General features: G+C 40.2%; 1 protein-coding gene across 1 annotated transcript in view; it reads right to left on the bottom strand.

Moving 5' to 3' along the window:
* Window positions 1-22,275, bottom strand: part of ddb1 (damage-specific DNA binding protein 1) — a 51,176-nt gene extending 28,901 nt beyond the window's left edge. Inside the window, exons 1-12 of the mRNA XM_079736154.1 lie at window positions 22,135-22,275; window positions 19,820-19,968; window positions 19,419-19,535; window positions 16,043-16,264; window positions 15,689-15,803; window positions 14,781-14,878; window positions 7,010-7,168; window positions 6,233-6,316; window positions 5,941-6,057; window positions 4,432-4,534; window positions 1,264-1,339; window positions 966-1,074 (exon numbers count right to left, since the gene is read on the bottom strand). Of these exons, the coding sequence (XP_079592280.1) occupies window positions 966-1,074; window positions 1,264-1,339; window positions 4,432-4,534; window positions 5,941-6,057; window positions 6,233-6,316; window positions 7,010-7,168; window positions 14,781-14,878; window positions 15,689-15,803; window positions 16,043-16,264; window positions 19,419-19,535; window positions 19,820-19,968; window positions 22,135-22,195 (1,410 nt within the window). The 5' untranslated portion in view covers window positions 22,196-22,275. The remainder of the gene's footprint in view (window positions 1-965; window positions 1,075-1,263; window positions 1,340-4,431; window positions 4,535-5,940; window positions 6,058-6,232; window positions 6,317-7,009; window positions 7,169-14,780; window positions 14,879-15,688; window positions 15,804-16,042; window positions 16,265-19,418; window positions 19,536-19,819; window positions 19,969-22,134) is intronic.
* Between the last annotated feature and the right edge of the window lie 326 nt (window positions 22,276-22,601).

Raw genomic sequence — 22,601 nt, 5'->3', positions numbered from 1 at the left:
CCATTATCATTTGTTAGTCAATGTTACAAGAACGGTTAATCATAGTTTTCAATCGATGCTTTCCTAGTGCTTCTTAGTAGTAGTTTTTGGTGTTAGCCTGTAGGAAACAATACAAATGCTACAATGTACCAACATGGCCCATCATACTGCAACCACCACTTTTGTTCAAAAAAGGATTTCTCTCTACAGACAAAATTCATTTTAGAGAACAGATTTCCCGTGTGATTGAGACGTGGGTGGATGTGTTTGAAAAGAGAGATGGCTGCAGTGAAACAATTACACACTGCAGGTTTTAAGCATTTGACAATGCTTTACATATGAGTACTGTGAGAACTCAGAATATACATCAAAACCCTCCAACAAAATTATAATATCCGACAGCCATGTATAAATCTGACAAAATAACTATACTATTTATATAGTTACTAAGTTATTGAAGCTTTCTCTTATGTTTATCAACCAATAACGATTTCAATAATTATTGTATGTTCACATGTTTTAATGTAACACACGTTTGGTAAGAATAATATGTACCTGGATCAAATTGGTCTTAACTGATCTCAATTTCAACCCACAAACAATCAAAATAGAATTTAGACCTGAATTTCTGTAAAAAAAAAGGATTCCAATAAATTAGGCAGGAAAGAGATTTACCAGCCATAACACAGACTGTTCTGATGTGTTCAAATGCATGTCTTCAAGGGCATTCAAATGGTCCATTGTCCAGTCCAGCAAATGTAATGGAAATTTCCGTTTTTTTCAAATCATGCACGAAAGGTCAATAGCATCACTGGAATTATTATTCAAAAGTAAAGACCTGGCAAATAGACAGGGACTCTTAATTGTTAAATTAACCATTATGAAGCAAGAATTGCTTGGTGGGCACACTAATTACACATAAGCAGCAGGATGTGGCAGCCTGTTCCTGTTCGTGTACGCGCGTGCGCACGTGTGTTTGTACCTACCTGGATAAGCTGCTGATGTGCAACATTTCCACAGTAGAAGGTCTGCTGGTTGTCAACGAAGCCCGGCAGCTCTGTCTCCTCCACTTCCTCTCCGCTAAGCATCAGCACTCTGCAGCAACAGGTGTGTATGTGCATGCACGTGTGTATGTGTGTGTATGTCCGTGTGTGTGTGTGTGTGTGCGTGGTAAGGAGCGGTAGAGGGGTGGAAAGAGGAAGCAGAGGATGAAGACTGATAAGATGGGAGCATTTTATGGTTGTCAAGCACTTAACTGACAAACTTTGCTGAAGGAGGCCTCACCGAGTCTGTCCCACGAAAGACAGCACCAGCATATCGTCGGTGTCTCGGCCAGGCTCTGAGCGCAGCGGCCACAGACCTGTTTGGGAGTGGAGAAGGGTGCATGAAATAAACACAGACGAACAAAGCTGTTGAAAAGGACCTGAGTCAGTAAAGTGAGTAAAGCCAATCAGCGTTCACTCCCTGCAGTCCAGAGGAAACTACAGCATGGAGGAGAAGTGATCGTTGCCGTTTGCAGACTCCCGGAGCTCTATATCTAAATAATATTATACTTATATAGGTATCTATATAATATAATATTATATATAATATCGCGGCCAAAAGCTGTGTGCGCCTCCAGATGATATTATGAATTAAAGACTGCGTCGGGTTCTCGGACGTCTCTGGTACTTCCACAACTAGTAAAGACTCGTAGTGGGGGTTATCTCAGCCAAAGTCCTGCACGGGTTCGGGTACCCGACGGGTGACCCGCACCGTTTGGATGAAACGGGTGAAAAATAATGTACTGTTTCGGGTCGGACGCCTGAACAGCGTGGGTCGGTCGCGGGTTTCTGCAAATGCGAGAGAAAGTTCTCCGGTGCTGGGTATGTTATTCAGGAGTGGAGGAGTCAACTAAAACCTTCAACAGTGGATGATGTGCACATCAATCTAAAGCACCACGCCAAACACCAGAGGGTGCAATACCCCAGCGTTCCAATGTTTTCCTTCGGGTGCGGGTCGGACGTCGGTATGAATTTATAGTGGGTCTGGTAGGGTGCGGAATGAAATTCGTGGGTACGGGTTTGCAAAATAAGACCCGTGTATTGATTCTTGGTCATGGGGGAGAAGGAATTGGGGGAAGAAACGTTGGCCTTGACTCACTGAAGTCCAGATGTACCGCGACTTCAGATTAATGTGGAAGGACCAGAGATGTCGGAGAACCCGACGCAGTCCTTTATTCATAATATCATCCAGAGGCGTACACAGCTTTTGGCCGTGATATTATATATTACTAGAGTTTCCGCGCGTGCGTTGCGCGCGCTCAACCTCTAATTGTAATTAAACCCATAGTAATAATGTGGGAACCCCACTAGATAATGTAACAAATTTCTGAGAGCATGATACAATAACATTTTGCCTATAATTTTACAACATATAACATTCGTTAAACCACAAATTACTCTTAAAAGCAGTGCCAACATTTAATTATTTTTTAACCATTCAGCGAACAAAAGGCAACAGGCTGATTACCATTTAGGGGGCAACTCAATGACATGCAGAAGCGTCATCAACACATAATTTACATTTCCTATGGAGAAAATACTACCTCAGGGGTAGTATTATTCAGGAGATTTTATGGGTACAAATGTTGTTCACACATACGGCCCATCAGGAGAATATCAGGACTTACACGTGTGGCTGAAAGCAGATAGTGGGTGAGCATTTGATTACATTATAAAATCAATTTGTGGTAACAGGGGTAATTGTTCAATGGAAAGTGTAGTATACTATGAATGCAAATCAATTATTAAATAGCTTTTAATGTAATTCAGGGCTGTAAAGTACCGACTTGAGTAACTGGTGCAACAGGCCTGCTATTATAGTAGTAAGATATTATAGATTTCTATATATTATATCATTTAGATATAAAGCTCCAGGTCTCCCGCCGGAGCTTCTGGAGTGTTATAGAATGACGTATAGAACATGGCCAAAAGCTGTGTGCGCCGGATGATACTATGAATAAACGACTGTGTCTCTGGTACTACATCATTGCTTCTTTAGTGCTTGTGTGATCTACCGGTCACACGGTAACGTCAAAATCCATACCGTAGCGCAAATTCACACCGGTGTACTCTCTATACCGTTTATACCATAGACCCCTAAGTCGCACCCACTGGCATTGATCTGTAATGTGCTTGTAGTTTTTAAGAGCCCCCCCCACCTTACACTTCCTGCTTTAAATCACGCAAAAATCGTAATTTTACGTCATCTAAAGCAGGAATTGATAGAGGTAGATACAGATCTCTCCCGTCTCAGGGGAAAATGATGGAATGATGCAAGACCATTCAAAAATATGACTGGGTTTCTAACGATACAAAGCTTAATTCAAAAGTGTCCCTTTAATATTTATATATTAATTGTGTTGTTCTTTTTAAATCAATAACACTTGCATTGATGTCGATTTTATGGCAATGACAATATTTAATGTAACATTTAAAAAACAAATGTTTTACGAACTCTAACCTTGTCTGGACAGTTCACTATCGTTCACCCTCTTTGCTGAGACAAGCTAGCAAGCACAACTTAAATCTGGAGCTAGCTGCTGGGTTTACCCACAAAATAAAGAAACACATGGGGGTAAAGACAAAGAAAACTTATAATTTTCACAATGATTGGAAGGAAGAGTTATTTTTTACTACTCTGAAAGACAAGTTTGTATGTCTTATTTGCGGGGAGACTGCTGCAACTGCCAAGCGTCACAATGTGGAACGACATTCCATTACTGGTCACAATAGCTTCAAGGCTAACTACCCACCTGGCAGTGCCCTATGGGCAGAAAAGGCCTGTGAGTCAAGTAGCCCTTCGTATGACTCAGTACCCTTGAAGTAGCTCTCAGGTTCAAAAAAAGGTTGGAGACCCCTGTTTTAATGCATTCCAATAAGCACCATTAGAGGCTGTTGGATTTAGACAGGTAGAACGGAGGTCATTGGCTGATGTATGGCTGCCGTTTAAAGGGGCTGTGGCATTGGACCTCTAGTTGGGACTATTGATGCATTAAGTGAATAATTGCTGCTCATCAAGAGTTCCTTGGTAGTGGATGGCGGAGGCTTTCAGGACTGGTCAATAAACAGCTGAAGTTTAACAAGTGCCTGTTATTGAGACCCAGTGGCCACCGGTCACTCATTTTATATTTTGAATTAACGTGGCGAGAAGCCAGCCTAAGACCAACCCGTTTCGGACAGTGTAATGGGACACAAATTTTGTGATGTTCCCAGGGTAAATAGTGTTTTTCTGGGATTTAAAATAAACGCCTGTTCGTACTGTGGTAATTTTCCACTCTCGAGGCAATCTTGCTTAAAAATACGAGGGACGATGACAGCTCGGCCATCTGGCTGACTTGCTTCATAATGAGCATTGATTGGCCACATCCTCCCTGCACAGGCAAACCCCATCATGTTCAAAAGGGCAAACCTTTGATTCCCGGCAGGTCGATGCTGGCGTGTTCGTGGATGCCAATCCCGTTGCGGATGATTCTGAGCGAGCCCTCCTTGAACGCACCCGAGCAGGTCACCAACTGAAAGGGGAGAGGGACAAGATGGATAGGACCCTGAGAGAAGGCTCAGGATGGATCAATATGGTCACATTTAAGACTTTACAATTAAATCCCTTTTACACGCATCCGTAGCAGACTTCAGAAAGACCCGCTTTCAAAAAGACACCTTTGGAGACACTCACTTTAACCGAAGACATCCTTGTGGCACCCCGCCAAATTTGCACCCCCTCCAAGACAGCTTTTGAATACTTATAGCTTGGTTATAGCACCAAGCCAGATGAAAAAAACAGTGCCTTTACAGGCTGACTTTCCTAAGCAGTGTTTCTCCCAGCACTGTATGGTTAAGGTGGCCGCCTTAACAACAATAGGGCCCCACCCTGACTACCAATGTATAAAAAAAATATATATATTTTTTTCTAATGTACCACATTAGAGCAGACTCCAGCGTGCTGTTTTAAACAAATACACTGACAGAAGAGAGAAATCAAATGCGTTTTGCCTTAAGAAAAATAAAATTGGGATGTTTACTTCTTGAAGAAGCACAGTTCTATAATTGCATTGGTCTGTAAATTTCTCCCCCAAAAAATATCATTAGGCAACAAATAAAAAAAGGCACCAAGCACATTTCACATAAAAAATAGGGATTGGATTAACCATAGCGGACAACTCAAAGAATATCCCTGATATACTCCAGACAGTTTTCAGCGTTGTGTAGCCCCTTGAGACCAACCCAATCTCTTGGGTTCACATTCTTTTTCTTTCTGCAGAGCAGTTTGGCCTCTATTCCTATTTGAAAAAGCCTTTTCCAGAAAAAAAGTCGGGCAAAAAAATTAAGAACAATGACGGCACCCAAGTTAAGTTTAGCAATCAAAATTATTTGAATTTGAAATAGACTATAGAATATAATAATGATGTTAAAATATTTAGAAAATTTGCATGCAAGGCTTTTTTTCTGATTTCAAAGATGTTTTCACTTTACTTCCAACAGATTCAGCAAAAGTGAACAGAGCACGAGCGTCACTCAGATTGGCTGAAGTTTTTTAAACAACAAAAGGTCAGGGCCATTTTTGAAAATCAATTGCTGGAAACTAAAGGGGAAACTAAACGTGTATGGTCTGGTGAATGGATGGTCTCGTGAGGCGTTGGGTGCATGGACATAGTATAATATAGAAGTATGGTTAACGATGTCTGTACAAACAACAATTGTGAAAGCGCATGCCTTCATCAAATAACACCATGAGGAGGCAATGAAACTAGGATTCATACAACATTGACACTTGTATGAAGGGATGAATGATGATGCTGAAGGGATTTCCTCTGTCGTCCTGTCTGACACCGAGTTCTCGTGCACGTATCCAGAATGTTCTTTTGTTAAGGATGTCTCTTTGGGGCCAACAATGACATTCAATTGGTGAGCTTTTGTATACCTGGCCTTGGCCCTGCCGCTCCAAGTCCACAACGCACATGTCCACAATGGGCCCCAGGTTGGTGAAGGTCTCCATCACCCCCACGTAGGAACCCTGGTCGTTGCTGTCGACGTTCAGCTAGACAAGAGAAGCAAAGAAACCATGAGTCGATCTCTCTGACGAGCCCAAGGTTAGAGTACCAGCACAGGGCTGGGGTTGTGTCTTTTCCCCTCCATTTACATTATGAAAGGCCATCATGCATTTCCATCGAGCTAGCCCTGCGTCGTTTCTGCCATCTATTAATACTGCCTACCTTCACTAGCTGGGAGTCCCCAAGTCTTGAGCCCACAAACACCACTCCGTTATCCAGGTAAGTCAGACACTCTGCGATGGACGTCTGTTGGCAAAATATAAATAATTTGTAAAGTGACAGAACATTCATCAGTGGACAATGATTAATTAGTATGAAATGCAATATTGTTCATTTTAATAAACATTGGCTCTTCTTTACTTTGTGCCAGACAAAGCAAGCACATTTAATCATCACTTAGGGGCCATTGTTCGACCTGTGCCTTTTTTAATGACGTGTAGAGCTTTACCAATTCATCTCACGAGGAGGGAAATAGAACCGTTGTGATCGGCCCTGCGGGGGTGGTTGGTCTATGGCTCGCCGGCCCCCACAGACTTTCCCTTACAATCTCCCTTTGTAACGATGTGCCCACCTTACTAGCTTGATAAATACTCACGCCTCAAGCTTGTTCCGCAGAGCGGCATGATAACATATTTAACTGGGTCTTGGGTGACTAAACTCCTAGGCTTAAGCAATTAACAATGTCAAGGACTGGGTTCCGGCCTAGCCACTGCATTCCAATGGTGCTTCAACAATTCTAATAATTTGATTCCAAGAAACCTATGGACTAAATAAGCTCCAGTTAAAAGCAAGGTAACTGCCCAAAGGAACCTGAAATGCATTGTATAGGGCTGAAAGTAAAAACAAAATGGTGATCACGTGCTGTAAATGATCTTGAATTTTTGTAATTCGTCTTTAACATAAAAACCAAAGCTATGACACAGGGGGACAGAACCCCACCTCTCCTAGCAGCTCCACGTGGAGGTCTTTGAGGACCACCGCCCCGTCCATCAGCTCCTCCTTCTCCAGGAGCAGCATGAACAGCCGGCCCTCCATGTCCCCCAGCAGGTAGCGTGAGCCGTTGGGGTCCACTCGGTTGTGACACACTATGGTGCTTTGCTAAAGTAAAAGAAGAAATTATAATTTAGAATGCAGAACATTGCAACATTTTTGGATGTAAAAAGATTGTAAAACAATAGAGTTAACTTTGAATCGTACAATCGTACAATAACAATCACTCACTAAGACATCTGCTAAAAATTGCCTAAACGAGACCAATACCAAACCGTTCTCCATTTCAACTTCCATCCACCGTTGACATGTTCTTACATTATGTCAAGTTTTATTTTTTTACATTGTGCACATGTTTATCAATTCCCAAACAGGGAGTTCTTTATGAACTTCAAAGTGTGGTAAAGTGGCATCTACCGTGATGATTGGCAGGGCTATAATTTTAGTAGTGCCTGAGCAAAGTAAAGGTTAACTTCGCAATTGTAAGTGCTTGGCACTTGTTTCTATGAACATCCTTACTGTACCGACAGCGATATAATGTTTCTTCTGACAAATGTACTCATCGTAAATTGCTTTAAGGCAAAGACACACCAGGCCGCCTGCCCGACTCGCGTCGGTAAATGAAGTCGGGCTATTAATACGGCCGACTCGATCAACCGAAATGGGAAGTATTACAGCCGCGATTACAGCCAACGCAGTACGCTCTGTGCTTGCGCGAGATGTAATGTCTCCAAAACAGGCGGCGCTAATCTGTATTGTGCTCCAAAAAAAACGAAAACCGGAAATATTAGGTCCTCGCTCTAGACCAAAACACAGAGCACGCTGTCATCACCAGTCACTGTTGTCAACGATGGATGATGTTAATACGAAGATACTGGCCTTGTCAGCTCTCACGCTTTTTCTTTTGGAAGAAGTCGGAAGCGAAAAATAAGGAGAAAAGTAAGACGCACTAAGTGGATGAAGCTGTGAATACAACTGCGAGCAGGCCAAGAAGCATATCCAAATTTAGTTTATCGTTTTATATATATTTAACATTTACAGTTTATGTTTATCTGGTATGTTTACCATCCTCACTTCACTTATTCGCTAGTCAAGCTGCTAGCCCTCCACCAATCAGAATGGTAAAAGACTGAACGGCTCTAATGGCCGATTACACATGTTGAATCGGCTGAAAAGAACACACTTTTCAGCTGCATTGAACCAAATTCATATTCGCCATGCATGAACTGTGCGAGCTGGCGTGAACCAAAAACGACGTAACCATGGCCCCTGCACGTCTACAACAACATTATGGTGAAACAGCAACTATAAATGCCATGGCCGTGCGTCGGCAATGGCACTTCACAAACGGCAACTGTCAATTCAGCTTAAAGTCTGTATTGCAGGGTTCATTTTCCAACGAATTTGCGCAATTTGCTTGTTGGTAATAAACATTTAAACTGTTATCAATTGTGTTTGATGTTGTTGGGTGTCACAAAAAGGAACGTAATATCAAAAAGTAGGTACTATTTTAGCGGTTTGCGATTGATTTTCATTTCCCCCACAATGCATTGCATGACGTCACATTGGGGAGACGACAGACCAAAGCCCACATTGAGACCCTTGAGAGTAGAGACTAGTAAGAGCGTGTTCAGCAGATTATATATATATATATATATATATATATATATATATATATATATATATATATATATAGATAGATAGATAGATAGATAGATAGATAGATAGATAGATAGATAGATAGATAGATAGATAGATAGATAGATAGCCTAGTCAGGTCTTTATTATTGCCAAACGACACAAATCATCGGGAATTCATTAAGGTGATTCGGCTCACACAGAACAGTACAAGACCACATACAAGAGAGACAACAAGTCTAACTGAATATACACAAAAGACATCACATTAAAACTAGACACATGCCTTGATAGATAAATATGTTATATTTTTTGCCAAGAGGAGCCAGCCAGTCCTGTGCACGTATGCAAATTAGCCATGTGCGCCAAACACAAGAAAGTCATAATGTTGAAAAGTCATGTTAAAAACGGATAGCAAGCGAAAGCTAAACCAGAGTGTATCACTCATACACTTTGGGTCCATTCTAATTTAGGGTAAGAGGCTATTTTTTAATATTTGCAGTGACTGAATGTTGATGATAGAACTGATTGTTGTGCATAAGATGAGTGTGTGTGACTGTGCACATGTCCTTTCCGGCTTCGGGATACTGCATGGTCATGAAGGCCTAGTAGTTCGTTGTGGTTTTAGTGAAGCAGCCTAGCCTTGGAGTTGGAGAAGTTGGAGTGATTGTGTATGTGCGTGCAAGATCGAGAGAGAGAGAGTAAAACCCGCCGTGGTGATGTTTGGCATGTTACGGGCTCTCTGTCAACATCCGTCGGGTTGGACGAATGTGCTTTGAGTATGTGTTCAATGATGTATCTGTCTGATCTTCTTTGATGTAGATGGATAGTTAAATAATGTCACACCATAATCGGTCATACTGCAGGCACTCATTTGCAAGTGCACTGATTGCGTGTCTGAAGGCTATACCAGGCATTTATTCAGTTATTGCTCTTCTAAGTGCGCCAGATTGGTGCCAATTATTGTCGTGTTTGCATTGTAATGCACAACTTTGCCTGTCCTTCATATAAAACAACGTGCATGTATGTCAGTGTTGCTTTACGAATACTATAGCACTACAGCATAACGGATTATCAAAATTGTTAAATGTGTGCGTGTGTGTTGTAATGTAGGCTACAGACTGATTGTCTTGGCTTGCATCCATGAAATATTGTAATGTTATAGGCCTACTTCATATTGAGAAAATGTAGATCGGTACTGCACAACCATCGGGAAAGGAGGACCCCCCCGAATATTGATGCGTATTTCGCACACTGGGTTAAAGCTTAGAAATCAACACTAGGCAAAGATGTTGTTACTGGAGCTAGTAGGCTACCATCAAAACTGAGCTGAGGCTACCTTCCACCACGTCTCCCCAATGTGACGTCAGCGCCGAGTTGCGTTAGAAAACACCCGTTACTACCATAAACAACATTTACATTTGGACTTTTACACCATTTTGGTGTAATGGTATGCCTGAGCCCACACAGGTCCAATATCTAATCCTTTGCTGAGCCAATGGGATGTGCCTTATCAAAATAATTGTTGCTAAACCCAAACCCAGGGTCTTCCATCCTAAAAGACCCTCCTGCAGGGAAGCGGTCTATGTGTATCTGCACTAACACAGCTATCGACCTTCTAAGCATCCCAGTTAATGAGCTGGCTTCCTCCTTATCCACCTCCCAATTACCAACCAGGGGTTGACACTAACAGTTGCCGGGGTACCTAAAAATAATATTTGGGAAGTGGATTTTTCAGGGTTTGTTAATATAAAGGCTATTTATTCAAGTGTTTTTAAAAACTGCAGAACAACGTTATTCTTCCGCAAAATCACACAAAATAGATCTGCAATTGACTCACACGCAGTGCGGTCTCCGGCAGTGATTCGGCACAATGCTCTGTGTGACGGTGTTAGCTAAATGTTAGCCAACACATCTAGCATCTCAAGTGCAGCGCCGCCACGACCGGTTTAGGTAAAAAAGGAAGTAGTGATGGAGGATGCGGTTTGGAAGTACTTTGGATTGAAGGAAATGACCAAGGAAAGTCAAAATACTAATTTAAAGTCACATGCAAAAACACGGTTTTGGGTTTCATAACGGTGCACATGCACAGCAATAGCGATCTTTTTCACGAAATTGGACCTGCACAAACTATATATTATATGAAAGCTGAGCCGATGATTCCGACAGTCCAAACAATATCATTCTGGGACTAAAACCCGCAAATAACAGCTTAAGAAGAAACTTCCCATATTCTTTTAACAACTAAAACTTAAGTTTAACCTTTTTCACATTTGTCCACAAAATTGAATCTGATCTCATAAAACCACCATAAACAGATAATCCAATGTCCGGGCCAAATTTTGCAACTAAACATTGTATTTAAAATCACTATCATTATTGCCTTAGACCGACTATGATTGGATTATTAAGACGCATGTATACACCTTAGTCGGGCTAAAATCGGATCGAATCGGGTTACTCATAGTCGGATTAAGACCCCTAGGTTATTCGATTGATAGTGCATTAAGCGTGCATGTATACGGTCAATTCGATTGGAATCGGATTTTGCGTTCTGTGCATGCTCGGGAGCTTTTCCCGGGGCCGTGAGCCGGAATTATAAGTAGACGAGTAGTGTTGTCGCCGTTAGAAAAAGAGAAATGGCGATTTATTTAAAAAGGTGGCAAAGAAGATGGAGGAAGCCGGTGTCGTGCCAATGTAGTTACACCCTATAAGAGGTGAATCATCAACATGCAGTCAGTACATACTACGCTTCTGTTACGAGAGTAGCGTATGTTTGTGTGCGAGAATGGCGGTGTGTGTGTGTGAGTGACTTCAGCGAGTGATTCAACGAGCGAGGAGAGCGAGCGGTTGCGCGTGTCAGTTTAGTGAATGAACGAGTCCGGTTGTGTCTGCAAACGTGTACTGTTAAGTTAGTGGAACTACGAATAAAGTACCCAGCCTGTCAATAATTGGTGGCCACTTCATTCCGACCTATAAGCAGACCCACTTCCTGTCAAAGTGAAGGGTGTTACCCCCAAGTGAACATCGGCCCTGGAGGGAACGTCTCTCCTTTGCTCCTCAGCTACGGTCTGGGAGCTGACAGCAGGAAAGGTGTAACTATCTTTATTCATTCATTGCGCCACGGCCGAACTGACAGGAATATTCTCTGATATTATGAATCTTAAAGACTGCGTCAGGTTCTCAGACTCTCTCGTACTACAGCAACAAGTAAAGACTCGTAGTTGGGGTTATCTCGGCCATGATGGAGAAGGAATTGGGGGAAATTAACTTTGGCTTTGGCTCTCTGAAGTCTGGATTGAAACGCGACATGGAGGAGAAAGGGATTGTTGCCGTATGGGGACTCCTGGGTGAGTCCGCATACAACCAGGAGCTCGGAACAATGGAGCGTCAGAGAAATGACATGAACCCGAAGTGAACTGACAGCTGTCTACTGAAATCATCTTTCTCGAATGCTGCCTGAGTTTGTTGTTGCTAGTGACATAAGAGGTCAACCGGTGGCTCTATTACCACTAGTTGAAATGGGTACGGTGCCAACTATCGTACCGTGTATGAAATGCTTTGGCCAATGAATATGTCGAACTATGGCTCAACTATGTCGAGCCATAGTTCGACATAGTTTAATCGTATTAAGCTGTGCATGTAAACGTGACTAAAAGAAGGTTTCTTAGGAAAAAGGCAAATTGCCTTAAATCAGAACACATGTACTTATGCGCAATCTAGTGGCCATATTTGTATTGGCGAGTGTTTGGCTTGGTGTCATTCGATTATATTTGCCCTGAACTTTAAAAAGAGGTGTCAAGTGTCAAAATGGTAAGAGATCTACCTGTTTGTGTCTCATAGTACGGCAGTGCTACCGACTGATAATGACCAACTGGTAATTATTTCAGGTGGAAATGTATCTTCCACTTATGCCGTGTTTCAGCTTTATTCACTTTAACCAAGTAGTATCTGCATTGAATATTTAACTTGCACAACAATCTTTCTATTGGCACCAAGATGACATATTATAGCCCTTGCAGTTTTGGAGATATACTCTATTTACTTTGGGTAAGTTCTTTTCCGAAAAAAACTGTTTTTCCCTGGTATCAAAAATTGTATAGAATATCAATATTTTTCCGGGTATTGTATCGAAGTTAGAAAATCCAGTATCTTGACAGCACTACTATAAACGAGATTGTGATTATTCAGTTAGACCTAAAAGAAACGTGAAAGTAAAAAAAGACATACCTTTGCTACTACCTTGGACATTTAGTTATTCACATTTGCATAAAATCCAGATAAAAGCATGCAGGTCTACATTAACTGGGCGATCGCTTTAATAGTTTGCAATGGTGGACTGAAATCACTTCATGGCACGATGTGACTATTCAGTCAATAAGTAAAACAAAGAAGAAGTTTGTTATTTTTTAAACACGTACATGTGTGGAAGCTAACATTCAGCTTCAGTCTGAGCTAGGATCAGTTTTATGAGGCATGTGAGTTTAATTTGGGCATGTGAACATGAAATTAATTTTCCCATATCTGTTTAGTTTAAGTGATATATAGCAAACATAAAATCTTTCTACAATATGCTGTACTGCAGAATAGGCCATGTTTTTCTCTGTAGATAGCCATTTGTCAAGGGACATGGTTGGAAAAGTAATCCAACACAATACAGGCATCTGCAACACACGGCATCAATGTGGTTCCTGGCTGACACTTTTGCAAAATGATGTTTATAGAGCCAAGATAAGAAAAACATTATCACAGCAGAAACACAAACTTCAATTTCAACTTCAATTCCTGGAGCTCTCCTAAACACGTTTCTCTACTGAACATAAACATATTGATTGTATGCTTTCATTGTTCTAACCTTCCATCCAAGTCATTTGGATATGTATGTTAAATGAATTAATGCACATTAATGCACATTTATTGTAAAGGGGGAACACAACCTCAATGGCCAAGCACATTAGCAATGTGCAACAAATAAAGAGCAAATGCAGTACCTTCGACTGGCACCGAGTTGAAAAGACTCTGTCTCCTCCTTTTCCTGTCGCACCACAGACGGGCCCGCCTTAATCATCCACTCAAACTACGAGCGGTAATCGCACACACAGACATTGTCGCTAGTCCCGTCAGTTAAAAATAGTAATCCAATTGTGAAATCGGTGTTGTAATAAGCAGCAAACAAGCTAGTTATCTTAAAAAGTAAATAAAGTTTCAGATGTGCTGCGTGATGATGTGTTGAGGTTGGCTCAGTAAAACGAGAGACGCCAACATTGTTTTCAACCCCTCTGTACCGCGCCGTATTAATTCCCAAGTTTTGAAAAGAAAATAAAGTATTTGAAGCGACTCTGTTTTTGATTTGTTTATTTGGTTTTGAACAGATAGTTTTGGATGCATGCATCGGCTTAGAGTTTGTTTGTTACTTTGAAATTACATTTGCTCGCAACACACACACACACACACTCGTTCATTCACGCACGCACCAACTACAACCTGCCGATCTTCAAACAAAACAACTTCAAGTGATACCGCAGCGCGTTGACAAGTCCGTCCCGAGTCTCGAGGCGCCCATAGGCTTTATGGTTTATATGTTTGAAAGCCATGACACACTCTTTTACCAGTTGGCCTGAAATACCACGCCTCGCAGTCGCAATAAAGAAAGTCGTAGTCGTACCATGCGTGTTTAGCGCAACATTGAAAAGGGTCCCGTCTGAAACAGTGTCGCGCTACGTTCTGAACGTTGTGTAATCAAATACACCGTTATGGCGGTATCTAAAACAATCATATCCTAACGAAAATACACACCGTTATTCGGTGTGAACCGGTATACCGCCCAGCACTAACGCAAGTTGACGCCGCCACACCTTGGGGGCGGGCAGGGGGCGTTAAAAAGTCAGGCACCGTTATGAGGCACCGAAATGTGCGTTCTTAGTCGATCTCGTTACAACCGTTTACGTCGGAACCGATTCCCTACTGGAACCGAGTTTCGGTGCTCAACCCTAGGTGTAGGCCTAGCACACATCCTTATAATGCAGCCAGCACTGAGAGCTGTGAGTGACAAGGCCATATTGTTTTTGTCAAGTGTGATTACCTTGATGGTAGGAGGAGCTATGGCCAAGTATTTGTCTCCATTGTGATAAGTGATTGATTCTTGTCCAATGATTATAGCACCCCCAAATGGCTCTGGCACTGAAATACAAGCACACAAAGGAACAGGAAATGGTTGGACTCATTCCAGTTATGCAATCTATTTCTGATGTACATTTTAAGAGATTAACAGAGTTGGTACAAGAGACACCTGATTGCTATTGCGGATAGATTGTCATTTTCTCCAAAAAAGTACAAATAAAAAAGAACAAACACTTTTTTTTCAGAATAGTATGAACTATTCTGTCTGCATTCTGTTTGAACATTTTGAAGAATATTCATACAGAATGCAGACAGAATATTTCATGCTATTCTGTATGTTGGCCCATGGCTACACTACATTGATTCCCTAACCCAAAATATATTACAGCAATACAGTAATGGTGCAATACTTATTTAGATATAAACCATGTTAAATACAGTTGGAAACACAGAGCACACAATATATGGCTATAATATAGTGAGAGCTTTGGCACAATTCCATTTTTTAATACACCAATTGCAAGTTGCTCAACAGCGGAAAGATAAGCAACAATATCAAAAACTAATGGGAGACATTCATAAGAAAAGTATTGTTTCATAGAACCACAAATCAGAAAACACTAGTTGTTCTCATATGTCACTGCATGTGCCACACAAGATTTCGGAACCACTGAAGTTCGCAATACATACAGTGTCTGGGGATTATATTATATTAAACCATGGATGGTGTCTTATTTTTCCCAGTAATCCGCTCATGAAGTTAACCACCCTATATACAGAGTGGATTTTAGGCAGTGGTACCTATTGTAGGCTCACTTTCAGCACCTTTATTAATGTTTGTTTCTTATGTGTAAGAGAACCCTCTTCTACCTGGGATGACCATGGACGCCTCTGCCTCCACATTCTCCTGTTTCCACGGGCCCTTGTTGAACTCCTTCTCCCTGAGGGAAACTTCGTAGGTCTTAACGTGCCGTCCCTGTGGGTCCTAGAACCGCAGTAAAGAAATGCTCAAGGAATGAATGATGCAGCTCTGAACAAAAATCATCTAAAATGCCCTTACACATGAAACTCACTTTTAGTTTTACATCTCAGAGCACAAAATAACAAAAACTATGGTTGGGGTTACCAACTCTCAAATATAGCTTATCAAATCGACCAACACCCAGCTCGCGCCCTATCCCTCCTGCCTTGAGGCTCCTTCACGGCCGTGAGAAATCACTTTACCTGGTAGATGAAGCAGACCGTGGGGGCCTGACAGCCGTAGAGGAAGTGCACGTCAATGACCTGCAGCTCCTCCAGGCGGATGTTGAAGGCCTTGAGCTCGCGGTTGTCCCGGTCCAGAGGGATTACTTTGAAGAGGCCGTCGTAGAGCCGCAGGCCAATCATGCGACACTCGGGGTCCACAATACCGATGATGCCCGTCTCGGAGGGCCGTCCCACACGGTCCTGCGGAGGGGGGGGGGGGGGGGGGGGGGGGGAGAAACGAGCACCGGAAACGTGTTACTTAGAGGTTCATCTGTCCAATTAAAGTTTAAATGTAAGGACGGTGCTACTGGTTATTATTGATTTAATTGTATTTTAAATAAAGCCCATCATAAGTTCAGAAGAGCTGAAAATATACCAAGCAGATTGAACAGATTTAACAACAGGAAAAGACAAATCATCTGGCCTGAACTTGACAATTAAACGTAGAGCTGCTTATTTGCTATGGCAATAACTAACTAGAGACAATAGCTCAATATTTTGCGAATTTTGCACAGCTTATAAAGTGTGGTAGACGTACGAGATATTATTCACATATCTGATTTACTTGCAATCTCGTAGAGCCACAATTATGTGCACTGATTGAGACGCATGATAAATTTGGGGTCAATGGGTTATTTAATTTAGGGGCCCACTTTTCAGGTAATGGAATTTTCAGGGCATAAAATGACATTCTTACTGATTTTCAATAGCTTGTGGCGATCATTAGTGAGTTTGAATTAAGGATGAATTAAGTATTTAGGAATTGCAAGGCTGATACCAATCAGTGTTGTATTTTGATCAAGTAATTTCTACCCTCAAAAGTGGGTAATACTAGCAAAGAAATGATGAACCACTGGGCTGGAGAGTCAGATGATCCTGAACACCATTTTGTACCTACCACCCCAGCCTACGGGTGTGCCTTCATACCAATTGTTGCTATATTTATTGCTTTATATACAGTATTAATCACTCAACAACATTATTTCACAACCATGTTTTTTTAGTTTTGTTTTTCTTTTCATTGAATTAGTTGCACTATTGTATATGTACCTTTTTATTTTATGAAAATATGTATATATATTATTTTTGTTTCCTTTTAATTTAGTGTATAATTGTACCTAAATATGTTTTGTCATGCTGTGATTTTGTAAGTATGTGGTTTTGTAAGAATGTGTTTTACAATAAAAATTCAGAATTTCAATAAACAGTCAGCAGTCAGCAAATACATGCAAAATGATCTAAAGCTGTTTAAAGCTGTAATGATCCTATATCCTATATTATACTGCTATGCATACCTATTGTATCAACATTGATCAGTTGAGGTAAACAAACAATTATTGCTTTACATTCTGGCCTGAAAAGAAAAGGTTTAAATAATTCTAAACGTTTTCGACCCCCATGCACTGAAGTTCAGTAATTGTTGTCTTGTGATGGTTCCACATATGGGGCCTCTGACTTTTAACTTGTGAACAATTGCTATATATTATTTTGCACATTAACCTTAAGGAAATGTCTGATGCAATGAATGTCATTCCTTGGGTAACTTTATGCCTCTGCTGCGCGTGGCCACAATTGACATATCAGTCATAAGCCCTGGAGCCATGGTGATCACACAATATTCATAATCAATCGTGGAGTAAAATCATTTTAACCATTTATTCTATGGTAAAACTCAAAATACATTAATCAGCATTGAAGTGTTACTCATTATTTGTTATCAAAAGCTTAACCACCATAGAGGTAGAAGACTATGAACAATGTAGCCATCCATTTCTCTTTATCTTTTCACTCATATTATTGATACATGCGAAACGTATCACAGGCGAAAATGTATTATCCATACAGTCTTTGGGCATTATCCATTCAAGCCCCTTTACCCTAGTACAAACTAAACTCGGTAGTGCCATTTGTCTACATGCCGTCGCGTCTTATCTTAAAGGGCTAGAATGTATTTTGTCCTCTTAATAATAACTTGTGTAGCACAGCACGTAAATTGTGCAAACTAAGAACTCAGATATAATAGAATGCACAGAATGCTTATAATAAGAAATGTTACATAAATACAGGGAGCAAACAAATATTGAACACAAACTATATTAAAACATTGGCTCCTACAATTTGTATTAACGTGTGTAGGCATATATATTTAATGTCATACATCATAACCATGTATCCATATATGATATTCATATTTTACAAAGTTAGAAATGGGCAAGCCAAATTTAAGCTCAACTTATATTAGTTATATTGCATACAATTCAGCAATGTTGTAAATAGCAATTTACTGTATTAATATTTTACAAAGTTTGGAAATGGCCGTGACTCATATTAAGCCCTTTAACTCATTGGTACCGGATTGGTACTCTGTATTGCCCCATTGGAAGATGTGTTGCTTGGAATCTGTATCCGTAATGAAATAGGGGAATCGTGCAACCCTATTAAAACCATAAGAGACTCAAGAATTGACTTAGACTTGTGATCAAAGACTTGACTTGGACTTGAGACCTAACACTTTAACTTCTGAACAGGGATCTTAACCAACACCCGGTATTAAATAGGCTCTGACTTCAAATTACTTAAGATCGTAATATCCATAATCTCCAAAATTATCGGTTCTGCTCTCGGTACTCAAGAATAAAGAAAGTATATTCATTATTTCTACATAAACGTCTTGCACATTTGATCTCGCTAACTCGGTTTCTATTATGCAATACGATTTAAACGTTTGACTATGATGCATTTTTGCCCTTCCGCATCATTGAGAGATCTCTCTCAAAACGCCTTTAAGTGAGGGGGCGAGGCATCTCTAGAACTAGTCGCTACACACTGGCTCGTAGTTCATCTCTCGTTTCCCCATCAGGCATGCTAGCAACCTAGCGCCCACACACAAAGTTAAATTAATAATACGAACAATGGTTAATGATTACAAGTAACCATTAGGTCGCTGATTGTTAAGCTATGGTGGTTCATAAATTAAATCTGAAGTGCTCTAAAACAATTAATTCTGCAAACGAAAAATACTGTCAAGAAAAAATCCTGCAAATGAATTTATTGTTTTGGAATCAATCAGAAAAAAAAAAAACAACATGAAATCCATGTATAGTACAATGTACTTACATTTACATCAGTTGATGGTGGATTTTGTAAATTGTACATAATGCTGAATAGTTTAATGAATAATAATGCATCATATTTTATCCATTAAATGTTAAGATTAAAATCGATGTCACTGTCAAAAAACACAAAAATAACCGATAAGAGTACCAGATCGATAAGCAGTATTAATAATAGTATTGATTGATAATCGTACCATTAAACTCATCCCTACTTGTGAGCATCTCCGGCTGGTACTTACCTGCACATTTCCATGGGCACGGGTGATAATGTCAATACTCTCGCCATTCTGTTTGTATTCTAGGATGCAGGCGTTGTACTTTGATGTGAGGATAAATAACAGGTCCTTACTTTCACCCTATACATGGTATCGAAAAACATCATCAGCGTCACACACAAACAATCATCCTTTTGTTTACAAAACAGAAGATTCATTAATTTTTTCAAATTAGCCAAGAAATTGCAAATTAGTACTGCTTTTGAACTGTAACGGATACCTCTTCCAAAATATACTTTGAAGGTTTTTCTTTTGACAGTACTATTTACCATTTCATTATGCACAAATTCATAATTTACATAATACTTGGTGACTAGACAGCAAACTCATGACAATTAATTAAACATGAAACCACACCCACGTACCTTTGGCCTGAAGAGTTCCATGACAGCGATCTTGCCGTACATGCCTACCTCCTTGACAGGCCTGAGTCCCTCTGCTGTCACCACATAGATCTCCAGCCGTGTGTTCTTGGCTATGAGCAGATTGAGGTCCTCTGCAGAGGTGAAGTGACCTGTGGATACACATTCGTAATTGGTAGATGGAATATCATTAAGTGTTAACATTAATGAGAAAGGCATTCATAAAAACAGCCCGATCTCACTCCCTTTTAGACACAGGTGATCACACATGCATGCAAACGTATACATTATTAAATATAAAAAGTCAAGAGGGCACAACAACGGAATTGATTAATACACTTTTAACGCTTCCGATTTTCCACCAACATGCGTCCAAGAGTTTTCGTCTACACTTACACCTGCTGACCCAGGGAAAGTGTTCAACACATGCATGCATCATCCCTGATCGGATAAACCTTCAATGTTACACTACGCTACACACATACCAGTAGTATGGCTCCTTCTGTGGTTTTTGCAGTCAAATTGCAGAGACTGGCATATAGAGGGGAACCAATTATTTACTATGAAGTCATTGTCTTCTTTCAGTCTCTCTCCATGTGGTCAACTGCAGTTTGCATGCCATAGCTGCTACAACTCTCCCATGTGTATGCCTATTATAGAGGTGGTGGCTATCGCTACAAAATAGTTAAAAGCACACAACTTACAGGTACAATTGAGCATACTACTAACAATAAACATCAACATTGTCAACAAAGGATATGGAGCCCACAAGGTAGAATGACAGCAATATAAGAGAAATTGATATATATATATATATATATATGTATATTTTTATATTATCATTTAAAGCAACCCTTTAGATGCATTTGTGAAGCAACCTTGATCTTGAAAATGTCTTTCAATGTTTCAAAGATATTCAATTAGTAAGGTAAATTAATCATTGTTTGCCATAGAAAAAAAATTCTGAAGAAGTCAATGATGCATTCAAGCATGGAATGGAAATGAAAACAACGCAGACAGTAACAATCAAGAAGGTTTGGCAAATGGTTTGGCTCCAATCTTCAACTTATTATCATATTGACTTTGAAAGAAACATACACCCGTGTCTTGCAGATTGGGGAAACCTCCCACTGCATGTGTCCTTTCACTCAAAATCTTACCCTGATAATCAACAGCCAAATAAAAAATGTGTCTGTATAATCAGACAAATAATCAGATACCAGAAATAAATTAAAATAAAATCTGTGATTCAGTGCCACTGCCAAATGACGCATTCCTCGATTGAAATGACTGGGCTAACATGAGCTAGTTATACAAATCAGGCATTTCCCTTGTGTGCTGAGATGTATAGAATCAAGACTGCTTTAAAAAACACAATACTATTGGCAGACATGCTCCAAATCTTTAGTTTGTGCCAGTGGCACATTAGGCTTCAACGTTGTATATAGGTTTATGTCACAGTTGTTAAATATAAAATGTACTGTACTACTGTATAGCCTACTACTATGATCTTAATAACATTCAATAAGGTGTGTCTCTCTCCCAGAATCCGCCAGCACAAAGTCTTCCTTGCACATGCATTATAACGAGACTCCAACTCAACCATCCCCTGAAAAAAGTTACAGAACGATGCATCATGTTCTGCACAGCACATGGCTTAGGTTTGGTAGGACAGTTGATATGGACAAGGTTGAAAATATGGATGCCTACCAGGATGCTAATCAAAACATAAAAAATTGGCATCTTTACACATAACTCATAATACCGGCTCCGGTTAAGGGAGTTGGGCTTAATTCCCCTGTATGTCAATAAACTAGTACGAACCGTCAATATCTTACAGCATAATTGTTGACAGGTCTGAGAAATGTGATATTGTCAGACAAAATCGTGCGAATTAATGTTCCCAAATTTAGAAGGGGGGTATTATACAAAAGGTTGTTCAGTCAGTATAATAAACCTGCTTGTCCATACTTTTACGTTGCACTTGCAACGTCGATATGAATCCGAGTTAAAACCAAACATGTTGGATACACTAGTATAATGTATGTGGCCTTGATGTAGCATGATAAAGCCATGAGGGGTTTGCAGATAAATTCAACCGATAAACGTGTGTGTTATCACGATCACGTTTACCAGTTCATACTGTTGCTGTAATGTAAACGCTTTAACAAAACGAGAAAAAATATTCAGTGAGGCCCTGCGATGCCAGTGTTACTTAAGTTCAGGCGCGGGAGTTAAGCTAGCATGTAGGTGGTGAATGTGTGCGGTGCTGATGTGATATTTATCAAAACAAAATAATAATTTAACGGCATATTTACCTGTGATGCAGGCATTGACTGCCGTAGGTTTTTGAGCGGTTACAACGTAGTTGTAAGACATTTTTGGAAAACAGAAAATAAACACCTACGAAGTGTTTCTAACGTTGCACAAGTGAAAACCAAAACACCATTGGTGTTAAAATGGTACGGAAATAGCTAGCAATGTAGCAACCATACGGCTAATTTTGAAGCCTTCTAATATGAGCGCCCCCTGACGTCGCGGAGTTATGTGTAGGCACAATAATGATACAGACTAATTTTAAAAAAGGTTCCTAATTATTAAGCTATATTAATTATTATTATTATTATTATTAAATTACTTATATATTATATTCTAAGTAAAATGTAAAACAAAAAACGAATTATGAAATATATAATTATTAGGATAAGATATTTTAAAAAAAGCTTTACTCTATTGAACCAGAGCTTTAATCAACAATGTAAGGGAAGAAGGGGTGGATATATAA

Source organism: Pollachius pollachius, assembly GCF_949987615.1.
Source record: "Pollachius pollachius genome assembly, chromosome: 5".
Lineage (NCBI taxonomy): Eukaryota > Metazoa > Chordata > Actinopteri > Gadiformes > Gadidae > Pollachius > Pollachius pollachius.
This window is presented reverse-complemented; position numbering and strand designations above follow the sequence as displayed.